Source organism: Ursus maritimus (assembly GCF_017311325.1).
Source record: "Ursus maritimus isolate PB19 chromosome X unlocalized genomic scaffold, ASM1731132v1 scaffold_X1, whole genome shotgun sequence".
Lineage (NCBI taxonomy): Eukaryota > Metazoa > Chordata > Mammalia > Carnivora > Ursidae > Ursus > Ursus maritimus.
Window position 1 is genome coordinate 118,365,506 of NW_024423319.1, and position 26,924 is coordinate 118,392,429.

At 53.8% G+C, this 26,924-nt stretch overlaps 1 protein-coding gene across 1 annotated transcript in view; it reads right to left on the reverse strand.

Annotated features, from left to right (window-relative positions):
- Positions 1–1,716: 1,716 nt before the first annotated feature.
- Positions 1,717–26,924, reverse strand: part of SHROOM2 (shroom family member 2) — a 137,666-nt gene continuing 112,458 nt past the window's right edge. The window contains exons 7-11 of the mRNA XM_040634605.1: positions 23,005–23,688; positions 16,801–17,325; positions 15,464–15,632; positions 8,825–9,097; positions 1,717–4,487 (exon numbers count right to left, since the gene is read on the reverse strand). Coding sequence (XP_040490539.1) covers positions 4,221–4,487; positions 8,825–9,097; positions 15,464–15,632; positions 16,801–17,325; positions 23,005–23,688 — 1,918 coding nt within the window. The 3' untranslated portion in view covers positions 1,717–4,220. The remainder of the gene's footprint in view (positions 4,488–8,824; positions 9,098–15,463; positions 15,633–16,800; positions 17,326–23,004; positions 23,689–26,924) is intronic.

The window sequence follows — 26,924 nt, forward strand, 5'->3', positions numbered from 1 at the left end:
TATGATGATCAGGTTTAAGCTAGCCCAGCTCTACGCTTTGGTGAAATCTGCCAACGACCCCGTCACTGCGCTGTTAAGTCTACCACCCCTTTCCTCTCTGCCTGCCTGTGGCGCTGGGACGGCCACAAGCATTTGGGGCATTGGTGGAGAGGTAGGAGATTGGGACTATATAGCTTGGGTTTCATGGGATGTTTCTGTGGGTCACGTGACTCAAGATGCACCACATACAAGAACAAACAGACTGTGTGTTGCTTTTCTTCTTTTAACGAGAGATGAAGAAAACACGCTTCTAGAATGCCTGTCCCGTAGGGCACAGACCTGCAGCAGTACAGGAGACAGGTCTGAAAACGGAGTGAATGTCTGGTGTCCCTACCTCCCAGACTGTGTCTCAGGGTACCCAAGGTACAGCTCACCCTCAGGGAGTCTGATGGGACCACAGCGAAGACCACACTGTTAGCCGTGGGGTTCACCAGCCTGAACTCATACGTGCCCAGGGACAGAACCACGCACATCGTCACCAGCGGGTCATGGGACACGGCAGTGGGATCGCAGCCGAGCAGCACGGCGTCAACCCACGACCGCGTCTGAACTGTCCCCAGTTACACATCTCTCGACCATTTCAGAACTCAGACAAGACAAGCTGAAGTAGCCTGGTTAGAAGCCCGAAATAAAAACAAAATGTGTGGTATTCATCCAGTTTTATAAAAGTCTAACTTGTGGATTTTTCCCACTCTCAGTAAATATGCACTCTAATTTTGAATAATTTTTATTAAAGAGACCCTCCCCTTCCTGTCGAGCCTTCAGGCCCCGCCAACCTGCTGCAAAACAGAAACCTTTCTCATCGTCCCAAGCAAAAGGGATCCCCCCTCCCTGACGGCTCTGGCAGATTCGTTCAGGGAAGCCACTTCCTTCGAGGTCCAGATGGAATGAGGAACACACGAGAGCAGCCACTTACGCAGCACTTTCCTGAACCGGGTGTATGGCGTTGAAGCACAGAAATACCGCTTAGCTCGCCTGAGCTCCGCAACTCAGAGGCTCAGAGAGGCCAAGCGCCTTGCTCATGGCCATAAGGCTAGGGAGTGGCAGAGGTGGCCTTGCTCTGGGAACCTGGCATGTGGGTCCAGGATGCTTCAGTGTTTTTCCATATTAGCAGATGCTGGTGTGGGAGATAGAGCCCATCACTGGCCCCGATTCTTCACACCCTGTATCCACACTCTGCCACCTCCTCCCACCGGAGGGAGAGGTGGGACACATCCCACCACCTCTTTGAGTTCAGCTGTAGGACTCGCTTTGACAACGGAACGTTTGCAGGTGTGATATAATCAGGTAGGCGGGGAAATATCTTTGTGTCTCTGTTGGTTCTCTCATGCACCTGCCACGGACATCCCCAGGCCAGACTACTGGTCCCAGGAGGAAGATGACAGGCACAGGGAGCAGAGAGTATCACGATCTACAGATTCACGAGCTAAAGCGATATTTCACCGCACAATGAAGTTTCACAGTTGCTCGTTACACAGCCTAACTGTGGCAATGGCTGACTGATACAACCCGCGTCCCTGACTTTTTCGACTGCAAACTGATCAGCCCTGGCTAGACTGGCCTACAGTGACGCACAAAGAAATAATCACAATCCCACAACTGATCAGAATTTGACATACGGTGAGGATAGTCTGCTTATTTAAAGAAAGATATAACACAGGTAAGTCAAAGTCATGCTCCATTCACTCAAAGACACTATTTATTTTGCTAAAGTCAAGCAGGACGAGGTGTGGAGAGGTAAGTGGTACGTGTCGAGCATGAAATATGTACACATTTTCCACAGTGGAAGGCAGGATAAAAGCCACAGGCAATGCCCCTGACTGAAATCTCGCTATACAGAGCATTCCGGAGCTGAGCTGTGACAGAGGGGGGAGGAACTGGCCACCACCTAAGAATGCCGGAGGCAGAACATGAGCACCAGACTGCTGTTGTATGCAGTAATACAGCAATTTACAAAGTTACGTACACCGACTCACTGGAATCTTTGGGTCCCCGCTAACCGGACGTGTAAGAGGCAGACAGGGGAAGGGCACGGGACGGTAACGACGATGTGTGCTTTGCTGAAAGGGTAGGAGAGCGCTATATATTGCTATGTATAAGAGAATGTCCTCCAAAGACCTCAAAAGGCTGGATACAGACACGTAAATTCTATTATTCACATTTTACATATTTATCATTAAAATGATTCACAATACTGTATTTGAGGGGAAAGAATCACAGATAAAAGCTCTGTCTAAATTAAAAGCAAAATACACTCAACTTAGTATGGTTGTCCCCCTAGGGGAGAATGACGGAGGTCCGTGGACAGCCAGCTTCACCTTTTCTGAAGTGACCAGTTTTCACAGCAAAGGACTACACCAGAAGGGAAGGAGGACACTTCATTGGCAGAATGGGGATTTTTCAAGTCCGAAATAGCTTGATTCAAGAGGAATGACAATTTGTGAGAAGGCGTTTATCTTTTTGGCACAGGTGGGTTGCCAAAAAGAGTGCTTATTGCCTGCACTGCTGAAGCCTGCCAGTTTGGACCCCGCTGTGGGGGGGGGCACAGACACCCATGCTGTGGCTCAGGAGTCCAGCTCACCCCCTCTGGCTCAGGAACTATAGACACCGGTCGGTTAAGACATTCGCGTGCACGTGTGTTTTGGTAAGGCAACGGTCACTGCCAACAAAAGGATTGTCTTGCCACCTGTTGGAAAACTTTTACGGCAATACGGGGAAATGAGGATTCAAATGATCCCTCGGTCAAACCAACATCCGGTATCACCTCAACATGAAGTCGTCCCAGGGGCTCTCCTGCCATTTACCAGGCACTGAATCCGATGAGCGTTTGTGAACCAACACACCGGGGTTGCAACGACGCAGATAAAACCTACATTACAACCAAGCCATTGGTGGTTGAACATCTGTCCACGTGCCGATTTGCCACGCACACATACGTCCTCTTTGGTGAAGCGCCAACGTAAGTCTCTTGCCCACGTTCCAACTGGGCTGTTTGTTCTCTTACTGTGGAGTTCTGAAAGTTCTTTATAAGTTCTAGATATGGGTCCTTTGTCACATACGTGATTGGCAAATCTTCTCTCCCAGTCTGTGGCTTGTCCACTGGAAATGGACAGCATGACAGTGTTTTCTTAGTGAACAGACTCTTGTTAGAATCTTGCCATTTCCACCAATAAAAGGGGCACAGAACCTATAAACTTTGTGGCAGAAGATGAGTTTTGGGGGTTCCAGAGTCCATGGGACCTTTGAAAAACCAGAGGAAAGGTTCTGACAAGTACGGCATGGTAGTGGGTTTAAAGAGGCAAAAAGACACAAGCAGCCAATTATCATTGACAAGCCTATGCAGACAGAGTTAAGTTTCTGGGGAAAAAGTAATTTCGGAAACCTGCTGTTGGTCTCAGGAAACGGATGTCTAGCAAGCACATCACGCTACTGGACATACTATGAACCGAGCAGGGAAACACCCCCTGAACCGTGATGTCAATACTAAAGCTACTCGTTTTGTGCGTGTGTTTTAAAGCATGCACGCTATTTCTCTAAGTGGTAATTTCAGAATGAGTGAACCCAACACGTAGGTTATTTGTTTCACAGCTGGTTTTTGACCACTCGGAAACGACTCACCTTTCCAAAATGTTAATAAATGAGCACACACATCATCGTGGTTTTTGCTGGGGGACAACAAAGGACGGACAAGGAACGGTCCATACCACCGGACGAACAGGGACAACACGTAGCAACCCATGCTTTGGATGAATCACAGGACAAGACGTGCGCCAGAGTTTCCCCTCTCATGCATCTTACAGACTCGCTCGGCTTGCTTCCCGAGCGGTTGCTTCCGGATGTGAAGATGGGAGGAAGGGCAGACCTACCCGTGAAAACGACCCCTTGCACGCACCACGTGACCGGAGCCCACCGTCTAGACTGCGCGAAGTCGCCGTCCACCGGAGCCCACCGCCACGTGTGCTAACTTGCAAAGGAGAAATGGCTAACAGTGAGACATTCAGCTCCGCATTCAAAAAGGAAACCAAAAAATTAAATAAACCATCGCAAACACACACGGAAGTTATTGTTCTCCTAACAGCCGTCTTGCTACGGGAGATAAATACAGGCTGGGGTTTCTACTTGCATCCTCAGGAACGGAGCTCCCACGGCCCGTTTCCGTCCTCCACCAGGGAGGGCCCCTCTTATTTGCCTCTCTCGGTCTGAAGGCTGTCGAACAAGCACTTCAGCTGCTCTTCGCCCAAGTGTATCTTATCTTCCAGCTCCCGCTGCTCGATGATGAGGGCGGACTTCATCTTCACGAAATGCTCATAGTCCGCCAGGCTGTCCTCGCTGAGGTAGCTGGCTAGGATGTCGAACACGATGCGCTCCCGGCGGTCCAGGTTCTCCTTCAGTTCCTTGGCGTCCTCGTGCTGTTGGACGAGCAGCCGCTGCTTCTCGAGCAGTGATTGCTGTGGGGAGAGAGAAACGAGCCCGCTGAGAAGCCGGGCTAGCACAGGGGCTCCGGCCAACAGCTCCATGATGCCAGAAGTCTGCGTGCGGAGACACCGAAGTCAGGCACCAGAGATCCGACGGCATCCGCACGGGAATATATGGGGGGGGGGGGAAACGCACTCGCGGGCCGCAGCAGGCTCTGGCCCCAGCCTCCCATACACGCCCACGGGCTTGTCCCGCCTGCGCTCCTCCCACCGGCCTTGGCCTTGAATGGCTCAGACAAACAGCTGCGTTGAGAGGCAAAGACAACGACAGAATTTAGGGAAGCTCAAGGGGTGTAAAGGACTGAGGGATCCCACGTGAGTCAGAGGCCTGTCTGCGACAAGACTCTGGTAGTCGGCAAAAGGAACAAGATTCTAAAGAACTCCCAGAGCGCGATTCCTAAACCTGGCTGGCAGGAGGAAGAGCCTCCGGGCTATTTGCAGAAGAACATGGGTGAGGGAGCGAGCACAGGCAGAAGAGACGCAGGGCTATGGGGCAGACTCCCTGGCTCCTCACAAAGGTCCTGCTCTGGGGGCACAGACAACCCCAGTCCCAAAACGCGGCACTCACGGTCCCTCTCTCGGCCTGCAAAGTACACCCCGAACTGTCCCTACCATCTCCAAGTTCCATGCAAACTACGCAAGGAAGACATGAACGCACGAAATGTCTTCCAGTGTCAGCCGGGGGAGGCCGGCGGTTCATCTCCTCGGTGCGATTTCCAGCTGGGCACCAGGACAGCCACTCCGTTATTCCGCCACTTTGCCGCGTGGCCACGAACAGTCACCAACAGCCATGCATGAGCATCTAGGACACGGCGTCCTTTGCCCACGCACGGGAAGAGCGCTGCTGGTATGCGGCTTTCCAGGAAGTACCGGACCACACCGCCATTCAGGGCATCCTGCCCACTCCTGTGGGACATCGCCACCTCCACGTCAAACTAACAGGGAGATTTCACGGGGGGGGGAGGCAAATTCGTGCCAATGTCCACTCGGGCTAGTACAATCAGTCGGGCTGACTGGTGACAGGAAGCTGCAGAGACCGGGGGGAGGACCTGACGTGTCTGCATCAACCCACACGTTCATTTTGTAACTGGAAAGATGGAGGGAGCCTTATAAAACTTCCCTCTGTGTCTTTTAACCGGTTACCATGTCCGTCTCTGAAAACCGTAGCTTCCCCGGGCTGCGGCTGCCTGACAGACTCCCCTCCAAAGGCAGCTATGTGGAGACTGGACCACTGCACCATGGTTGGCCGTGGCAATGAGACACTGCATTTGGAGGGACCCCCAGGGTGTAGTGAGGGTACCCATGTACGGTACCCACAGAGCCTGGTATCCAGAAGGACCATGGGCCTTAGCATTCATTCCTTCTGGCATCCCCTCAATTTTCTTTTTTAAGATTTTATTTATTTATTTGTCCGAAAGAGAGAGAGAGCACAAGCAGGGGGAGCAGCAGACTCTCTGCTGAGCACGGAGCCCGATGTGGGGCTCGATCCCAGGACCCTGAGATCGTGACCTGAGCTGAAGGGAGCTGCTTCACCAACGGAGCCACCCAGGCGCCCGTATCATCCCAAAATTCTAAAGTGTCTGTTCCACACACAGAGGGAAAAATGGATTAAAGATGAGCTGAGCCGCAAAGACAATACTGTTTTTTCTCTTAAATCAATACTTGAAAATATTCCAATTAAGTATAAAGAAATCTCTTTCCTGTTCTTTTCCTCTTCTCAGATACTGCCGGCAAAGATGGGGAAAACAGCAACACGGAATCTACACCTCACCCAACGGCCCCAGTTTTTTCTTAAATGCTTATATAGTACGTTCAAATGGTAGTCACTAACGACTTAGCCAAGCACAGAATTACAACGGCGTGAAAGCCACACTCTAGAAGATTTATGCGGCCGACCCCACTCTCACGTGGAGTAAGGGAGAGGGGTGCCTCTTCTGCTCCCCTTTCAGAGAAGTTAAGGAGTCTTATTAATAATAAAAATGATCATTTGAGGGCCTACTCAAAGAATGAAACTCAATGTTCTGCTGATATTTGACCCAGAAAGGAAAGCCAACAAGGTAGATATTACTTCCTGTATTTTGCATGTGAAAAACCGAAACATAAATGCACTAAGAGACATGTTCCAAGCTGCACACCTCAAGAAAGGGACAAAGGGGGACGCCTGAGTGACTCAGCCGGGTAAGCATCTGCTTTCGGCTCTGGTCATGATCCTGGGGTCCTGGGATCGAGTCCTGCCTGCTTCTCCCTCTGCCTGCTGCTCCCCCGACCCCTGGTCGTGCTCTCTCTGACAAATAAATAAAATCTTCAAAAAAAAAAAAAAAAGAAAAAAGAAAGGGGGAAAAGGCCGACAAGTCGTTCGGCTCCTTCCAGACTGCTGTGTGCACTCCTGTTAAAAACAGCAACAACATCGAATTCCATGATCACTGAGTGCTTATAATCTGTCAGAGTAGCTGAGCACCCGGTTCACGTAGTCACGTGACCAAGACAATCTCCGAGGAGGAGACCGTTATTAGTAAGGATCACAGAATGGAGGAAAAGACGTCACAAAGAACCCCCGGTTCTTCCCGAACATCACAGCAGCCCTGCCATCCAATGACAGCGGCGTTCAAGGCCCCGTGCGCCCCGGCAGCACCTGTTTGTGTCGGTTCGATGGAAGGAGATGGCGAGCCTGGACGGGCTGCCCAGCAGCTGTGTGAGGCTTCACCGCGTGAACTCACAACACACTGAGCACGACCTGCCCGTGGGCCCCCCGATGTCCAGCCCAGACACGCTGTACCTACCCCATCACCAGATGGGCCCCCTGATGTCCAGCCCAGACACACTGTACCTACCCCATCACCACACGGGCCCCCTGATGTCTGGCCCAGACACGCTGTACCTACCCCATCACCCCACGGGCCCCCCGATGTCCGGCCCAGACACGCTGTACCTACCCCATCACCACACGGGCCCCCCGATGTCCGGCCCAGACACGCTGTACCTACCCCATCACCACACGGGCCCCCCGATGTCCGGCCCAGACACGCTGTACCTACCCCATCACCACACGGGCCCCCCGATGTCCGGCCCAGACACGCTGTACCTACCCCATCACCACACGGGCCCCCTGATGTCCGGCCCAGACACGCTGTACCTACCCCATCACCACACGGGCCCCCCGATGTCCGGCCCAGACACGCTGTACCTACCCCATCACCCCATGGGCCCCCCGATGTCTGGCCCAGACACGCTGTACCTACCCCATCACCACACGGGCCCCCCGATGTCCCGCCCAGACACGCTGTACCTACCCCATCACCCCACGGGCCCCCCGATGTCCGGCCCAGACACGCTGTACCTACCCCATCACCCCACGGGCCCCCCGATGTCCCGCCCAGACACGCTGTACCTACCCCATCACCCCACGGGCCCCCCGATGTCCCGCCCAGACACGCTGTACCTACCCCATCACCCCACGGGCCCCCCGATGTCCCGCCCAGACACGCTGTACCTACCCCATCACCCCACGGGCCCCCCGATGTCCCGCCCAGACACGCTGTACCTACCCCATCACCCCACGGGCCCCCCGATGTCCCGCCCAGACACGCTGTACCTACCCCATCACCCCACGGGCCCCCCGATGTCCCGCCCAGACACGCTGTACCTACCCCATCACCCCACGGGCCCCCCGATGTCCCGCCCAGACACGCTGTACCTACCCCATCACCCCACGGGCCCCCCGATGTCCCGCCCAGACACGCTGTACCTACCCCATCACCCCACGGGCCCCCCGATGTCCCGCCCAGACACGCTGTACCTACCCCATCACCCCACGGGCCCCCCGATGTCCCGCCCAGACACGCTGTACCTACCCCATCACCCCACGGGCCCCCCGATGTCCCGCCCAGACACGCTGTACCTACCCCATCACCCCACGGGCCCCCCGATGTCCCGCCCAGACACGCTGTACCTACCCCATCACCCCACGGGCCCCCCGATGTCCCGCCCAGACACGCTGTACCTACCCCATCACCACACGGGCCCCCCGATGTCCCGCCCAGACACGCTGTACCTACCCCATCACCACACGGGCCCCCCGATGTCCGGCCCAGACACGCTGTACCTACCCCATCACCACACGGGCCCCCCGATGTCCGGCCCAGACACGCTGCACCTACCCCATCACCACACGGGCCCCCCGATGTCCGGCCCAGACACGCTGTACCTACCCCATCACCACACGGGCCCCCCGATGTCCGGCCCAGACACGCTGTACCTACCCCATCACCACACGGGCCCCCCGATGTCCGGCCCAGACACGCTGCACCTACCCGATCACCAGGAGAAGTACTGTCATCCAAATTATTGAGGGCATTTTCCACGCGGGCCAGGCGGCCAGACAGTGACAGCAGAAGGTTCACCACTTTGTCCAGGTCCCCAATGAACATCCGGAACTTGTCAAACTCGTTGGGCTTGCAGACATCTTTGGCAATGGCCTCCACCTCGTCCCCAAGGGCACCGTTGGCCTGGATGTCCTCCAGGAGGCTCTCCCGGGCTTCCCGAAGCACCTGCAGCTTGCGACTGATGCTCTCGATGAGCTCCTGCTGTGGGGACAGAGGGTGGCGTGCAAACACTCGTTAGGGTTGCCCCGACCCGGCACCTTGCGCCGCTGCTGCAGCCCTGCGTTCTCACGTAACCGACCTGCGTGGAATTCAGCCCAACTGGGTCAGAGTTTATTTTGCATCCAAAAACAGAGGATTTATAAGACCAGGGGAAGGATAACAACTCCTGGTGACGTCACTGGCATTTAAGTGAGAACTAAACCAAACCACCCTGCTCTCATCCTGTTAGTGTCCTAGACGACAGGGCAGGGTCTGGCCCCCGGGGCTACTCACAGTAAAACCTCATTCCACCCTGTACCTCTGCCAGGAATCTCAGTGACACTTTGGGTTTCAGACTTTGGAACTTCCCAATTTATTTATTTATTTAAGATTGTTTATTTATTTGAGAGAGAGAGAGAGAGAGAAGCAGGCGCCGCGCTGAGCAGGAAGCCCGACACGGGGCTCGATTCCAGGACCCTGGGATCATGACCTGAGCTGAAGGCAGATGCTTAACGGACTGAGCCCCCCAGGCGCCCCTGGCATTTTGTAATTTAAAGACTCACATGTACAGAAGCTACAGAGTCTCACGCCCAGTACTGAATTCCACGACTAAAAAGTATGTTGTACATAGGGTGAGCAATTAAAAGTTAAAACAGATAAAGAGATGTCAGTAAAATTAAAAGTCTTTTACAGACACCTGACTTGAATATGACCAAAATGCAAACGAATTACTCATTTTTTTTTTAATATGGCAAAATAAACATAAGACATTGATCATTTGATGCATGTTTAAGTGTACCACTCTGTGGCATTCTGTGTATCCACGTGGTTGTACAACCACCACTGCCACCAGTCTCCAGAACTTTCTCACGTTCCCCAACTGAAGCTCTGACCCTTCAACACGAACTCCCCACTCTCCTCTCCCATCGGCCCTTTAAATGATCATTTTTTTTTTTTTTAAAGATTTTTTTAATTTATTTGACAGAGATAGAGACAGCCAGCGAGAGAGGGAACACAAGCAGGGGGAGTGGGAGAGGAAGAAGCAGGCTCATAGCGGAGGAGCCTGATGTGGGGCTCGATCCCATAACGCCAGGATCATGCCCTGAGTTGAAGGCAGACGCTCAACCGCTGTGCCACCCAGGCGCCCCTAAATGATCATTTTTTAAAGGGCAAACATAAAAACTAAAACATATACATCGGCACCGTGTGCTCTGACTTGAGTGGCAAAGACTATCCGCCTCCTGTTACACGTGGGAAGAATTACAGGGATGGCTTTCAAGGAGTACTGCGGTGAGCCCTGCCCTGGGAAAAACCACTTTCTGACGATCACGGACATCGCTAAGCTATCAGGTCCACCCAGAGCAGAACCAACGGGGTGTTCGTCCCCGCCTGCTGAGTTCTGAAAAGCCAACGTGATGCCAGCACGCCGCTGGGCTAGCCTCGAACGACACAGTGCTCAGGGGCACAAACCCGAATGAAGATGGGACCATCTGAACGCTCAAGTCCAATGCGGACTTTTAGCTCACTGGGCTGTACCAAGGGCACTATATAAAGTGGGCCTACGGGAGTCACTGTGCCGTCGCCCGCCCCTTGTCCTGGGGCAGTTTACCAACTCTGACCGCAGAGGGAGCGTGCAGAGCCTGGGGGACAGAAGGCACACGGCCAGAGGGAGCACAGACTCCTGACGCTCTCCAGGACCACGTCCACGGCTACACGGGGAACAGGAGCGCCCACCTCGAGGACTGAAGGAATTCCCTGCACGCGAATTAGCAGCCCAGCAGCCCCCAGCGGGTGCCCCATACTCAGCAGGTGTCAGCAACCCTGGCAGTGCGCGGTAGAAGCTTCCCTGACTGCACACACAGCAGTCAAGTGCAGGTCGCCTGTGCCGACGACTCCTGACGTGGGAAGAGTCCAACTGCAGAGGAAAGACGCGCTGAACCAGGAGTGCAGCAGCCATGCTTTGTATGAGCTGACCACACGGCAGCTGTCTCAGGACGAGGCACTGACGGACACCCTCCACCCAGCATTTAGGGGTCCACACGCATACTAAAAATAAGCCCTCAGTTCCGAAAGCCACGGCCTTTCATCAGGGCTGCTCAGGACGTTCAGGCGTTTCCTTCCCTCAGTTAGAACCGTCTGTGTCAGGGCGCCTGGGTGGCTCAGTCGTTAAGCTTTCGGCTCAGGGTGTGATCCCGGCGTTCTGGGATCGAGCCCCACATCAGGCTCCTCTGCTGGGAGCCTGCTTCTTCCTCTCCCACTCCCCCTGCTTGTGTTCCCTCTCTCGCTGGCTGTCTCTATCTCTGTCGAATAAATAAATAAAATCTTAAAAAAAAAAAAAAGAACCGTCTGTGTCTACACCTCTTTGCTGTTTTGTCTTAGGGTGTGGGAGTCGGAGTGTGCTCACGCCTGCCTTTCTGTGTCTCCGTGGACCCTCCTTATCGGGTGAAACCCACTTCGAATCCCACAGCTGAGATGGCTTTTTCGCGGATATTCATTACTTGAGGGAAAAGCACAAAACAGATTATAGAGACAGAGAACTTTCCAAATTCTTGCCTGCAGCCAAGCCTAACCTGAATGAATTCCTCAAGCAATTTAGAGGATTGTGGATGTATGAGGAGGTCTCGCCAGTGTTACCGGTAATCCTTCAGTGTCATTATTCTTCAGCAATTACCATCACGAAGATTTCCTGCCAATGCATGAAAACGTGCCTACAAACCTGCAGCATCAGCTGAGCTAACTTGAAACTGGGCTTTCTGGAAGGAGCCCAAATTCTTTTGATTCCTTTGTATGTCTTGCGTAAGCTTTTCTTAGAAAAACACCCCCCCCCTTCCTTAAAGGGCCATTCTAAGCAGCACAGACGTTGACTTTGAAAGATCTTGGGATGAGGGAGGCCTGGCCCAGGCAGCACGGGAATCAATCACTCTTCGCACCCCCCTGGGTGCAGAAGGCCTCACACAAGCCCATCTGCTTGTGTCCTGCAGCACGTGGCATTCGGCGAGGCCTGGGATGAGAGCGACTGGTGGCAGAGGCCCGGCCCCAGGGCTCACACCTGTTCCTCTACCTCCGTTCAGATGGCCCCAGACACCTCACTTTTGTCCCACTCCACAGGGGAAATGCGGTCTTTTCTCTCTGGTGCTTGTGCCCACCTCTTGGGCCCAGGGAGAAAGCAGGACCCTCAGAGGCGTGTGCTTGGTTCTCCTGCAGAACCCCGTAACCCCACCAGAGCACTTTCTGAGCGGGTACAAAAACAAACTTTTAGCCTTCCCGGCCTAATGCTTCCAACCAGACACCAGAATTCCCTCACCGCTTCCCTGCATGGAACCTTGTGTTCTGTCCTGCGTCCTTAGTCTTCTCCTAAAACACAGGGTCACCCTCTCCGGCACTTGGCTCTGTGAGCACGCAGTGATGCTGGGATCGTGACAGCCGAGGTCCCTCTGGGAACGTCTGGCTCACAGGGGATTCGGGGTCTTGCTACTCTACCATCATGGCCCACCAGGTACACCTGCAGAGCACTCATCTGCTCCTCTCCCTGGCGCACACTTCGCGTAACCGCACGACACAGTGTATTTGTGGGTACTGGAAGGAAGGGTGCAAAGACAGGGCGGCAGATGCCTTTGTCAAATCAAGCCGAAAAGCAGGATTCCTGAGTCACTAACACTGCACAGAACTGTGATTTCTAGCCCTTGCCATCGATGGTGAAATCGACCGGCACGTGCATATTGCACAAAATATGTCGGTCAGCTTCAGAGTGTAATCATGGGGCAGGTGGGTGGGGGGTGGGCTGTCAGGAGGCAAGTTCACAAGGACTCATCTCTTTTTTTAAAAATATGTGTAACTTATTCATTTGAGAGAGAGGGAGAGCCAGCAAGAGCATGAGCAGAAGGGAGGGGCAGAGGGAGAAACAGACCCCAGCTGAGCTGGGAGCCCGATGCAGGACTCGATCCCAGGACCCAGGACCATGACCTGAGCCAAAGGCAGACCCTTAGCCAACAGAAGCACCCAGGCGCCCCACAGGGACTCATCTCAATCCCAAAGCAGCCATCTGAGGGGAGGTGGTGCCCCAGCATCTTGTGTCTCCCAAAAGCAAAACGAGAAAGTGCAACAGAGATGAAAGGAGCGAGACAGGGAGCGCTGCACTCCAAATTCATCACAGCATGAGAAACAGGGGCACATCGTAAAGCACAGAGTCGGCTACATCTAGGGTCAGGACTGAATTAGAACTGTCCAAAGTGTACATTTTTTTCTAGTTTTATGAGAAAAACTAAAAACATTTTTGATTCTTTATTTAAAAAACAACAACAACAACAACAGCAGAATATGCAACCATAAGCCAGATACAGGGCCTTAGAGGCCCAAGACCAAAATGCTTATCTTCCATTTCCTTCAATTCCTTGAACCAAAAAGCTACTGTTTCCCAAACTGGAAGTAATTTTCTTTTGTGCACGGGTCATAGGATTTCTTCTATTCTATGTGAAATCAACCGGTGGTATTTTTAAACCACTAATCATACATACAGACTTCCAGCAAAATCTTTCACAAAGATTTTTGTTAAAAAAAAATATTTTTTGGGGCGCCTGGGTGGCGCAGTCGTTAAGCGTCTGCCTTCGGCTCAGGGCGTGATCCCGGCGTTATGGGATCGAGCCCCACATCAGGCTCCTCCGCTGGGAGCCTGCTTCTTCCTCTCCCACTCCCCCTGCCTGTGTTCCCTCTCTCGCTGGCTGTCTCTCTCTCTGTCAAATAAATAAATAAAAAATCTTTAAAAAAAAAATATTTTTTAATGAAAGCCCTTTTCCAAAGTACTAAGCATATGGAAAACATTCACAAAATGCTGGTTCCCTCCTTTTCTTTTCCTACTACTATTTAGACAGGCTCAAGACCCCTGGAATAAACAGTACGTGGTATCCTCTGAGACAGACTTTTCCTTGGCACTTCCCTCATCCGTTTAATGCTGAGGCCTACCTACCTATAAAAAACAGGTAATCCCTTAGATGGCACAGCTGTGGCATGCCGACATATCATGAAGATTTAACGCTAATACAGTAGTAACGACATTGACCGTGACAGCAGTAATTCTGTCCCTCGCACGACCTCATGAGCCCTCACTGTTCCTGACCTCATTCCGACGTCACCTCCCACCCTCCATTCCTGGTGCACACGGCTCCCACCACCGGACCTTAGCACCGGCCGGCCCCTCTCCCCGCAGCACACCCAGGCGCCCGCGCGGCTTACCCTTCACACTCCACCCAGGTCACTGTTCAGTCATCACCCCGTAACCGCATTCCTTTGTCTCACCCCATTCCTGCACCCTGTTTCGATTCTACCATGCGATGACTACACTAACGGCTGGCAAACTCTTTCTGTAAAGGGCCAGACACTGAAGACCTTCGCCTTTATGGAGCACATGGTCAGGGGCAAGTACTCCAGGTTGCTGTGTGTGGTGTGAGAGCCACCAGAGCGCGTACATAAACGGATCGGTGCGGCTGTGTTTCCAGAGAACGTCTTTTATCGAAGCAGGTGGTGGGCCACGTTGTGCTGACCCTGTACCGTGTACGGGTTTCGGTGTTCGCTGAACGTGAGCTCCCCTTCGGGGAAGGGAAGGCTCCATTCTGTTCCATCTACTGCTGTATCCCCAAGCTCCCAAGGAGTTGTTTCGGTTAGCAAATGACGCACCTTACAACCCACTGTGGGATTATGATCCTCTGGTTAGAGGTACTAGAACTTGATATTCAAAGAGAACGTGTGACTCGCTAGAGGTCACACAATGAAGTCCCTAGATTTTATTTTTATTTTTTCAAAGGTTTTATTTATTTGAGAGAGAGCGCGTGTGAACACGAGTGTGGGAGAGGGGCAGAGGGAGAGGCAGACTCCCTGCTGAGTGGGGAACTCCACGTGGCGCTGGATCCCAGGACCCTAAGATCATGACCTGAGCTGAAAGCAGACACTGAACGACTGAGCGACGTGGGTGCCCCAAGTCCTTGGATTTTAAATGGGATAGAAGGGACATCTCAATCGAACTTTGAATGAGAATGGTACCCACTTAATAGGACCTTAGATCCTTTATAAAAAGATAGTAAAGAGGGGTGCCTGGGTGGCTCAGTCGGTGAAGCGTCTGCCTTCAGCTCAAGTCACGACCCCAGATTCCCAGGGTCAAATCCTGCATCAGGCTTCTCGCTCAGCGGGGAGTCTGTTTCTCCCTCTGCCCCTCCTCCCTCTCTAGGTAAATAAATAAAATCTTAAAAAAAAAAAAAAGATGGTAAAGAGACTGTGAGGGCAAAGGCCCCATTTTGGAACAGAAGGCTTAGCCGCTAAGTGTTTAACTCCTATTGCCCCAACGTCGAGCACGGCGTCCTCGACAACGGGCCTCCCTACCTTCTTCACCGCCAGGTCGTGGTCCAAGTCGCTGCCCGAGTCGTCTTCGGGCTCCTGCTGCTGCAGGTCCTTCATTTTAATCAGCAGCTCCGCCTTGGGGGCTGACGTGCTGTAGTAGGAGGAGCTGGTGGCGAGGGACAGGGCCGCCGGCACGCCCGGCTCCTCTCTCCTGCGGGACACGTGAGTGGGCACGTCAGCCGGCTGTGACTCCGCGCCAGACGCCCCCTCCCAGCCCCCCCGCTCCGTGACGAGCACGCGGCGGTGCCAACGCAAGCACAACAGCCCGCGGCACGAGACGGCCAAGGGGGCGGGGGAGAAGCGACAATGACAGAACTAGACACCGCGTCGCCAAATGGATACTCCGCAAGTCTACGGAACGCAGTTTCTTAAGAAGGGGGAAAAGTCAAATAAGCAGGGATGTCTAAGAATCTCCCCGGGTGGGGGGGGAAGGGAGCAGAGGGAGAATTTTCGCCGGGAGCCTAAGGTCTGCGAAGAGTACGTGCGCACAGTTCCCTGTAAGTGAGGCCCCAAGGCCCCGAATGCAGCCTGCACTTTTCTGTCTGCCACCATGTCCGCGCCCCCTGGCTCGGGCCCGTCTCAGCCCCTTTGTCCTTCTGTGCTGGGTGTCACTGGCGCTCCCACCTACTGTCCATAAAGGGTGCTTATGGCAACAGCGGGCACCACCAGGACAGATGCAAGCCCACACGCCCACGCAGGCAGCCCGTGAAGGAGACGGGCTGTGAAGGGCAGGCTACCAAACCAGTGGCCATGCATCCCCTCGCTGCGCTCCATAACCAGGAGCACAAAGTCTCCTTCGTCAACCCGGACGTTCAGGAGCCTTCACGAACGACATCCGGGGCCAGGGCCTTCTTTGCTATGGGGGTGTCCTGCGCACGGCAGCCTCCCTGGTCTCCACCCACAGGGTGCCAGGAGCACCTCCCAGGCCTGACACCTAAACACGGATCTGGACATTGCCAACCTCTGGAAGGAGACAGTGTCCCAGCTGAGAAGCTCTGTCTTCTGAGAAAGGAGCCCATGGGCATCACCCTGAACCAAACGGGGCTCAAGCCAAGAATGCGCAGGACCTGTGGTGTTTCCACATCTCTGCCAGGCCCCCAAGGTGGCATCCCCAGGACAGGGCCTCAGTGGCTCTTTTGGGAGGGTCACAAAACAGCCAACACGGGCTCAAGCACTGGACAGTGCTTATGAAAATGGGGCCCCGAAAAGCCACGTGCACACAGACCCACGTACCAGCCCCTCGCCCCCGAAGCCCGAGAGATGCTCGGAGGGCGGACGCGCGCTGGCCGAGCTGCAGAACGAGGGCAGCGCTTGCTCACCTCTCCTCCGCGGTTCTGGGAGACGGCACTTTGGGCAGCAGCTTCCTGCGCTGCTGAGCTTCCTCCAGCAGGTGCTCGTCTTTGGGGAAGATGCCCTCCATGAGGTCCATGGTGGTTCTGATCTTCACGCTGGGGTCCAGGATATCGGCCAGGGACTTGTCCTTCCCCACGATCTCCCGGGCCAGCTCCTCCGACTTCAGGTCTTCGGCCGTCCTCTCCTTGGCCTTCACGTAGCTGAGCGCGGAAGGAGAGGCCCCGTGGTCGTTGGCGCGGGGCGCTGGGGCGCTGGGGCGCTGGGGCTCGGGCTCGGCGCCCTGGCGGCTGTAGAGGCAGAAGCGCGAGTAGGACTGCTCGGACGTGCTGAGCGTCTTGATCTGGTCTTTCTCCAGCCCGCTGGGCAGCGCGGGCAGCTCGGCGGTGCGGGCCAGGCCCTGGCGGCTCTCCTTCTCAGGCTGGCTCTCCGAGTGCACGATCTTGATGGGTACCATCTTTACCGTGGTGTTGTTGTCCATCACCCGCTCGATTCTGGAAAGAGAAGTCCATGTGCTGAAAACACAGAGTGAGCCCCGTATGGACTGCTACCCGGGCCAGAAACCAGCCGGTTCCTCGCCTGCCCTGACGGCAGGGGGACGTGCGGCCACCGCAGTGCAGGGAACCTCCAGGATCCCACGACCCAGGACGGCGCATGGAGGTTGAGGAGGCCCCATTTCCTGACCCTGAGCATCTGGACACCTTCCAATTTCCAAAGTCACCCACACACCCACAGACGCCTGAGGCTGGATCGCTGGGCTTACCGAGGGGCAGACGGCTGAACACTCGTTTTCATGCCGGCCATCGTGCGCGCGTTAACAAGCCCCGCTCACTTACGTTTTCTTTGGGGGCGGGGAAGATAGGCTTCTCTAACACAACTGTCATGACAGCCTTCCGTCGCTGCCTCTCAAAGCAGGGCCAGCGCACACCGACGGGTGCCTGCGTGGTTCTGAGGTTGCGGGAAGACCTCCCTACACAGCGACTATGATCTGAGTGGACAATGAGGACACGCACCCACTGGCCCCAATCGGAGGCTTCCTCATGTGCTGGGTGCACCGGCTGTCACCCTCCACCGGCCTTCCACCACTCAACACTTCAAGCTACCCTTCACACGGCTTCTCAAAGCAGCCACGCAAGGATCTGGCACTAACCACAGGGCACACCACTTAGGTATTATTTTAAGTGATTCACTGAGTACACACTTTTCCTTAGGGGAAAAAAAAAAAGATGGGGGGTGGCGCCTGGGTGACTCAGTCAGTTAAGGGCCCAGCTTTTTTTTTTTTTAAGATTTTATTTATTTGACAGAGAGAGACAGTGAGAGAGGGAACACAAGCAGGGGGAGTGGGAGAGGGAGAAGCAGGCTTCCCACTGAGCAGGAAGCCTGATGTGGAGCTCAATCCCAGGACCCTGGGATCATGACCTGAGCCGAAGGCAGACGCTTAACGAATGAGCCACCCAGGTGCCCCTAAGCACCTGACTCTTGATCTCAGCTCTCAGCTCAGGTCTTGATCTCAGGGTCATGAGTTCAAGTTCCACACTGGGCACCATATTGGCTGTGAAGCTTACTTTAAAAAAAAGGCGGGGAGGGGGCGCCTGGGTGGCTCAGTTGGTTTAGCGTCTGACTCTTGATTCGGCTCAGGTCATGATTTCAGGGTCGTGAGATCAAGCCCGCATGGGGCTCTGCACTGGGTATAGAGCCTGCTTAAGATTGTCTGTCTCCCTCTCCTCTCCCTCCTCTGCCCGTCTCTACCCCCGCTCGCACATGGTCTCTAAAAAAGTAAATAAATAAGATAAATTACTAAAGAAGGTTTCGCAGTGAAAGGAACTGGGGGGCACCCGCACGGAAGACAGAACATGGACTGGTCAGTGTGATGGGGCTTCATGCAGGACTCCCCCGAATGCCGCTTGGTGCCCTCAGCTAGACTTCGCTGGACCACACCCAGGGATCCCGTGGACCAGGGTCACAGGGACAAAAGTCTGTTTCAAGTATTTCTGAAGGACATATTGGAGAAAGAGAGCCATCTGCTGGTGTCCACAAGGGAAGGAAAAAACAAGTCAAAATCATAAAGCCAAAGTTCTGCATTTGTTTCTAGTATAGTGGGCTAAGGTCATTTCTACCATGTGACCCTAACGGACCGAATTTTGTGTACCGCATGGAACATTCCAGTGCTCTAAATTAAAGGTTTTTCACCCTTTAACTGGCAGCTGGGAACACAGTATGGTTTTTTCCCTGTACACTGCAGTGTATAGGCTAAAATCATTTTGTATTCTCTTCTCTCCTCCAGTAGAAATCATTAGATGTTTTATCTAGGTATTCATGTACAGTCCCCGCCTAATGCCTTCTTTAAAATTTATGAATAAATTTTAAAAGGCCAGCTCTGTGGAAAATACCATTTAGATGTGCTAAACGTCAGAAGGAAACTTTGGGCATCTTATCCAAGCAAAGACAGAGACAGAAGAACCCCTCTCCTCATTCCTTCCATTACACACTTAGAAACCCAGATCACTGGGGCGCCTGGGTGGCTCAGTCGTTAAGCGTCTGCCTTTGGCTCAGGGCGTGATCTCGGCATTCTGGGATCGAGCCCCACATCAGGCTCCTCCTCTGGGAGCCTGTTTCTTCCTCTCCCACTCCCCCGCTTGTGTTCCCTCTCTCACTGGCTGTCTCTCTATCGAATGAATAAATAAAATCTTTAAAAAAAAATTTATAAACCCAGATCACCTACTACTGAATTTTTTTTTTAAAGTCAGCTCTACGCCCAATGTGGGGCTTGAACTTACAACCCTGAGATCAGGAGTCCCATGCTCTCCCGACTAAGCCAGCCAGGCGCTGCCCCAGGACTGACGTCTAAGCCAGCCTCTATTTATCTTCCCCGACTTGTGGAGAAACTGGATTTCCAGGGCAGGAAGACAAGGAAAAAAGAACAAGTCCTTCACACGTTGACCTATACTTTCCAGCAAAGCATCTCTTCCTGGTCCTTTCTAAGCATAAAGGGCCTCTCCTCTTGTAAGCTGGCCAGACTTGCACATTTAAAAAGTTGGATGAACTTTTACTTCAAAGTCAGGACAAAACACAGCAGATCAGACCTTACCGCAACCAGATCTCATCGATTCCTAATCCACAGGCAGAGAGGTGGAGAAGGGGGGGTGCGCCGAGCCCCGCGGCTCCTCTCAAAGCGCCCGCTGCCCCTGGGGGCCCGCCCGGCCCCAACAGCAAGCGCTCCACTCGGCTCTGCTCACACCCACTGCGGAGGGTGACCGTCAGCTGCACGCCGTGCCGCTCGGGTGAACCAGAGGACCCACTCAGCAGACTCTCACACGCAGAGGCTCAAGGTGACGCCACTAATGCCGCCCACGTGGCCATGCAGGAGCCGTCCCGACACTCTGTGCTCGTTCACTCCCAAATGGAAACAGGCGCGCAGGAAAACGCTCCTGAGGACGCTTCTAGGAGCGATCAAATCTGTGTCACTGGCCGCAGCTCCTGGCCAGCGTCTCCATGTTGTAGTTTAAACAAAAACCCCAGAGAACTTTCAAAGCTTTGAAAGTAAGCTACCTAGTGTTAGGACAGGAGTTGATGCGGTTTGAGGGGGGCATGAATACCCATTCCGCAATTCCCCAGAGGAAAGGAACGCCGCACCCTGTTCTCTGCGTTCCAGCTGCAGCTCCGTGCCTGGCACACGGGAACCGCTCAACAGGTGCGTGAGTGTGGGTGTCTGCCTTGCGCCCCGGCAAGCGCCCCGGCACACGCACACTCGTGATCGAGGGCTAACTGGAAGGAGGGAGACACCAGCCACGGAGGAGAGGAGGCGAGCAGCTCCAGCGCAAGAACCCCAAGTCCACACAGGGTAGGGCAAGACCAGTATCTCACATGCCAGGCAGAGTAGGAAGCCCTGCCCCGGGCACACTCCCCCTGCTGGCCCGTCAGGAGCAGACTGTGGTCACCGACCCTGAGCCCTGGCTTCTCTGTCTCGTTGGTCACTGGGATTCCACGCTTTCATACCAGGACTGACCAACAACACACACCCTGGGGCACGGCGACTCATTCGGTACCCTATGACCAACTTCCTTGGCAGCAAGTTTCGGAAGTGGCACGGCCACCCTCTGCCTCACTGTGCTTCCCGGGAAGAACGGAGCGGACGTAGTCGGGTATGTGTCTAGATGCCAACCAGAGCTCAGCTCTCTGTGAGCACCTGTACAGCAAGAGACAGGATGCAAAGACGACCCTTTCCAGCCCCGCTGACACGGTGGATGAGAACATGCAATAATGTGGGTCCCCAAAGACCCCCCTCCCCGCCCCCACCAGGATCTTCAATAGTATCGTCACTGCTTACTGAAATCCCTCTCAAGCTCATAGGAAAGACAGAATGAGAAAATCAGGCAAGAAACCATGAAAGCTACTGCCTCCTCCTAGAGCCCACACAGGTCAGGAGCAGCACGGGAGCACACGGCAGTCTGTCCGAGGAGCCCAGCGGCTCCCACCAGCTCCGCAGAATGCAGAATGGAGGGGCTGAGGCCGGCTCGCTTGCAACCGTCTCACATACGTGCCCACCACAGACCACCGTGTTGCTTCTCCTTCCTTTCACAACTGACAACGTCACCTGCCAGGGAAGGTACTGCAGTGATACCCACACTGTGAACGACATAAAGCACAGCGGGGGCCCGCAGAGGCAGCTGTGGGGACAGTGCCACACCTGGAGACACAGGATGACACCAGGAACGTATATCCTCTCTGCGGAGATATTTTGAAGGTGCCACACCTGGAGACACAGGATGACACCAGGAACGTATAACCTCTCTGCGGAGATATTTTGAAGTGAAAGAAAGAAAGAAAGAAAAGAAAAGAAAAGAAAAGAAAAGAAAAGAAAAGAGAAAAGAAAAAAGAGAAAAGAAAAGGGGAAAGGAGAGGAAGGAAGGAAAGAAGGAAGGGAGGAAGGAAAAGAAAAAAGATTAGCTTGAGACTGTAGAACAGAAGATCTAACAGACTTTCTGAAAATGGCGGAAATAACCAGTCTATGCCACCAGCCGCACCGAATTTACTTTATTTCTCACTAACAGACGTTTGCACGGCCGCATGTGGCTGCTGGTGACTGTGTGAGACGCGTCAGGACACTCTGGGCCAGAGCGTTCCTGGCTGCGGGGCAGACTGGGGACAGCACCTCTCACCTCTGCCCACGAGATGCCAGGAGCAACACTCCCTCTTCAGCCGTGACACCCAAAACCTCTGCAGACACAGCCAGCTGTGCCCTGGGGGCAAAGCGGCCCTCCCCCAGGTTGAGAACCACTGCTCTAGAGAACAAGACGAAAATTCTCCACTTCTTCCACTTCTCAGTTCTTCGAAGGCCCTCACACAGGAGGGAAAAGGAAACAGCGCCCCTGACGGGTCAGACCCTGCCTGACAACATCTATCAACGTCTCAACGGGCACGGCAGACCATCCCACGCCTGAAATTCTAACAGCAGCACCATGTGCTATAATAGACGTTTCCTCTGCTTTAACAAAAGGTGTATACCAGCCTGGCTTTTCACATAAGATACAGAAAAAAACAGCATGGAGGGGGGCACCAGGGTGGCCCAGTTGGTTAAGCAGCCGACTCTTGGGTTTCAGCTCAGGTCATGATCTTGGGGTCCTGGGATCAAGCCTGTCAGGCTCCACACTCAGCACAGAGTCTGCTTGAGACTCTCTCTCTCTCCTCTCCCCTTGCCGCACCCTACCCTGTGCTTGCTCGTTCTCTCTCAAATAAAGAAAATCTTAAAAGAAAAAGAAAAAAACAGCGTGGAAATACTGGACATTATGAAAAACACGAAGATCTCCTGCTCAGTTTAAACTGGATTCTGATTACACACAGATGCTTAGAGAAAACACAGCCCTGCTGGGTAGATACCTGTGGGGAATGCATACGTCAACGCTGGCCTTGGGTGAAAAGGACAGGGGATGGTCCCCCACCTCCACCACACCCCCCTTGCTTCTGTGGAACAGGACAGCCCCCCTACCAAGTTCACAATGCAACTGACCACTGGAGCTGTGGATTCTCCCCCATGGAGTCAGTCCCCAGGGGCAACTTAAAATCCAGTGTGTGCAGCTGAAGCAGGGTACCCGGCGTCCACCACCCGGGAAAGATGCACCTGCAGGAGCTCGGGAAAGGGGTCAGAGCACAGGGCCACCGTCCCAGGACAGTACCTTGTGGGATTCTCCTCCTGGATCAGCAGGGGAGGTTTGTCTGTCAGCTTCTGGGGAGCGAACTGAGGAGAAGGGGAGCGAGAGGTCTCCATGGCGGACGTCTGCAGGGGCCGGAACTTGGACGGGAGCAGGGCCTCACGCTTTGGACAGGCTGTGTGCTCATCTACATGCCGCTTGTTGTGCTCACCAGTGGCCCTTGCACCATCTTCGGGCTGCGCACTGCTCAGCTTCTCCACCAAGGCACAGGGTATGTGGGACAGGGACAGGCGGTCCACACACGCCTCCAGGGCCTCCGGGGATGGTGGGGGAAGGGGCTTGCTGGGGGCACTTAGGGGAGCGGTCCCGGGTGTGCCACCGGCCAGGCCCTTGAGTTGCCTGGGTTCACGTTTGGGCGGCGGTGGCCTCTGTGGGGCTGGCTTCTTGGGGAGCGGTGCAGTGTTCACAGGCCTTGGGTCCTGCCCCCGACTGTGCAGGGCCGAGGGGGGGGCGCTCGGCACATGTGGTCCTGGGCCGAGCGTTTCCTCTGGGTATCTGTAATCTCGAGGTAGGGTCCCCGCTCGGCTGCGGGCCTCCTGGGGCACGTCTGGCGCTTCCCAGGTGGGAGGTGGCTTAGAGAGCTGGGACGGCTTCTGAGAGTCCTGCTGCGATGTCGGAATGGCTTCCGGACGCTGGGCATCTGCTCGTCTAGAGGGAGAAAGTATAAAAATGAGCATACGACTCCAAGTAACACCTTCTCTCCAAATGGGACTAGAACCCAGATCTGGATAATCGTCTTACATCATTTGAAGGAATTAAATCCATATACGTCTTCCCACACCTGTCTCCACCGTAATCAGTAATGCAAGATACGCAATCGAAACACACACCGGATATCAGGCTGGCTGTCGGCACATCATGTCATAGGAAGGGGAGTACTAAAAACACACGCACACGTATCAGATGCACGCACACGTACACGCAAGCTGCATGCTGGGGCAAAAAAATTTACACAAATATTTTTAAAAACAACGTTGATGAAAATTCTCACACGGCTTTATTCAGAAACACTTATTCCATGTCAAAACACTATTTTTACGTGGCTTACTTTGGGAAATTGCCACATACAAAGGCACAGAACTTTCCAGCGTGAGGCACAAAACCATTTATTAATAAAACCTTTAAATTAAGTCGTTATTATTAAAAACGAGAAAAACACAGGCTTTTGGGCACTGTACGAGGTTCAGTGATCTTTCCATCCTGTGATCCATTTCCAGTTCTACCTGTACTTTCGAGGCACACATGCCTGTGTTTAATATGTGCAGACACGCACACACCCACGGAAAGGTTCCCACAAAACACTCGCACGGGCAGGCCTCACGTGTGCGGTTATCCGTGCTGTAGCCAACGCTCGCAGGCTAACAACTATCAAACCCGAAACGGAGAAGGGGGCCACGCCTTTGCCAACACACGGTTGCTTCCGACCTGAGTGATAAAACGAGCCTCTGATGGAATCTTCAGGTCAGGGAAGAGCAGTTTTGCGTTGAGGGAGACAACCGTGTTGTTAAAGGAAACTCTAAGAAGGGCAGCAATGGGAGAGCCAGCAGACACGTCCGAGCACCAGCGCCCAGAAGAGATGTAACCTACTAAGTAACAAGTCGGATAAGGCTTTCCCCCTGACACCCAGGGCAGGAGCCTCATTCTAGCACTCGCCTTCAGACCCAGGACTGAGCCGGCCTCCTGGGACAGGATGCCTGGCCTGGGTGTTACAGATGTCCCCCCACCCCCGGGATGCTGTCCTGCAAGTCCGGTGCCCTGCACACGTCCCTCTGACCATGCCCTCGGGAGAACGAGCCCCTCCAGGTTCAGCGGATGCTCGAGAGCAGAACCCAGACCATGCCCAATTCCTTCCCCTTTCCCACGGTCAGCAGCTGGGGCCAGCCCCCCACCCTGCGCTGCGGGAGCACAGCCAGACAGGCCGGACCCTGCCCCACCTAGAAGCTAGAAGCTCTCTGTATCTAGAAGAGGGCACAGGAGCTTGTCCCAGTGGGGCCCAGAGAGAGGGCAGCTTGGCTCTCTGCTGGCAAGACACTGAACATACCACCTCAGCTTAGAAGACACACGGTGGCAAAGCAGCCAAGCACAAGAGCTTAAAATATTAACCCAGTTCCAGGAAGGTAGATATTGCAGAACAAAAATACATACCAGGCACGCACTAAAAGAAACTACAAGTTTTCAAAATAACTTGAACATAGCAACGGATGTGTAGAGAACAGCGTCAAGCAGCTGTCTGGTTACCGAATCGCATTTAAGCACCTTCGAGCTGAGAACGCGGTTTGAGAAGCCTAACTCAGGGCTCGGGCGTCCTGCCGCGGACGAGTCGGTTTGATCTGCTGCGGGGGGGGGAATGCCCTGTGTCTCCTTTCCGTTCCAGCCACTGTGCCTCTTAAAGAGCATAAAACCTAATTCACGACACTTCACAAATGCCTCCCTAATATTCTGCTTCAAAGAGCGGAGCCATGCATGCACTTTTCCTCCTCTCCTACCAACAGGCTTGAAACACAGCATCCACAGATCTGCAGGAAGGCTCTTGGTGCTGCTGACTTCCTAACTACCCACCACCTCCCAGACACACACAATTAAATTAGCCACAATGGACTGCTCAAACTTAAGTGCTTTTGGCCATCTGGATTCACCTTTAGTATGTTAACGAAAAAGGAGCTCTATTTGCCGGGTGTGTTAGACAGGATGTGGAGATGTGCCCAGACACAGGAGAGAACTCACACATGGGAAATAAGGACTCGGAGCAAAAGACGGCCTGCACGGTTTGCCCAAGGGCCATGTCCGGCTTCTGTCAGGCACAAGGCCTCATGGGCACTTCCTGTCTTCCCAGTGGGGCATCCTTTGCAGGACTGCAGGGCGCTCAGTGCCCTAGGGGAGGCAAACATGCTGTATGGTCTCTCCTGGTCCTAGCCATGGGGTTCACTGCACTGCCCCCCAGCACCGCACTCCAGTTAGACTTACGTTAGCACAGCAATTTCAGCGCCAAGCTTGTTCCCTCCCCCTTATTTTTTTTACTCCTTCTCCTCACCACCAAACTTACAAAGTCAAAGGCATAAAAAACCACTAATTGGTTTTTTAATCCAGTTAGGAATTCAGGAAATCAGGGTCACAAGAAGGACCACAAATGGGAATCTGGGGCTCTGCTAGGGTCACATTCTGATCTAACAGGTTCCACGTGACTGCTCAGTAGAGAACGTGCGTGTATGTCTGTGTGTCTGTACCACGTACGTTGCCTGTGTGTCTGCTGGGGGTGTGTCAGATGCGTTATCTGTCGGTCTCTGTGTACTGTACGTGTATCCCCCCTCCCGCTTTTTTAAATTTTCAAGTATAAAGTCAATGGTGATAGTAAGATCCATAGATACAGAAAATAAGGATGTCTTAAGGATTTGTCAGCAAAAGCATCAAAGCATCTTGCTCCTAGGTGTATACAAGGGGGCAGTGAGTAAAGCCGCACAAAGGAAAAATGAAAAGGCGCTGCATTCGAGAGCCCCAGCAATTGATATGCAACGTAGCTTGCTCACGTCATGCAAAACATGCTAATGACATGTTACCAAGGGGAACGCTGCTGCTCCCATGGTTCCAGGAGGAGGGAGGCCTGGCGGGCTCCACACACTGGAGACTCCCCGAGCCCTGCAACCTGCGCTTGGGCTCGACCCTATGCCACGCTGTCCTTCTTCATGAGCCTGGCCGCTGCGGAGGCAACGGGAGGTGAAAGGTCTCTAACGGGGCAGTGCAGCCGAATGAAACGAACGTGAAGAGGAAAGTCCCCAAGGAAAGGCCATGCTGAATGCTGCTCCGCGGCCCAAACACCCTGTGATGGGGCAGAAAGGACCAAAGGGCCCGAAGGAAAAATATCATGTAGATACACGTAAAGACACACA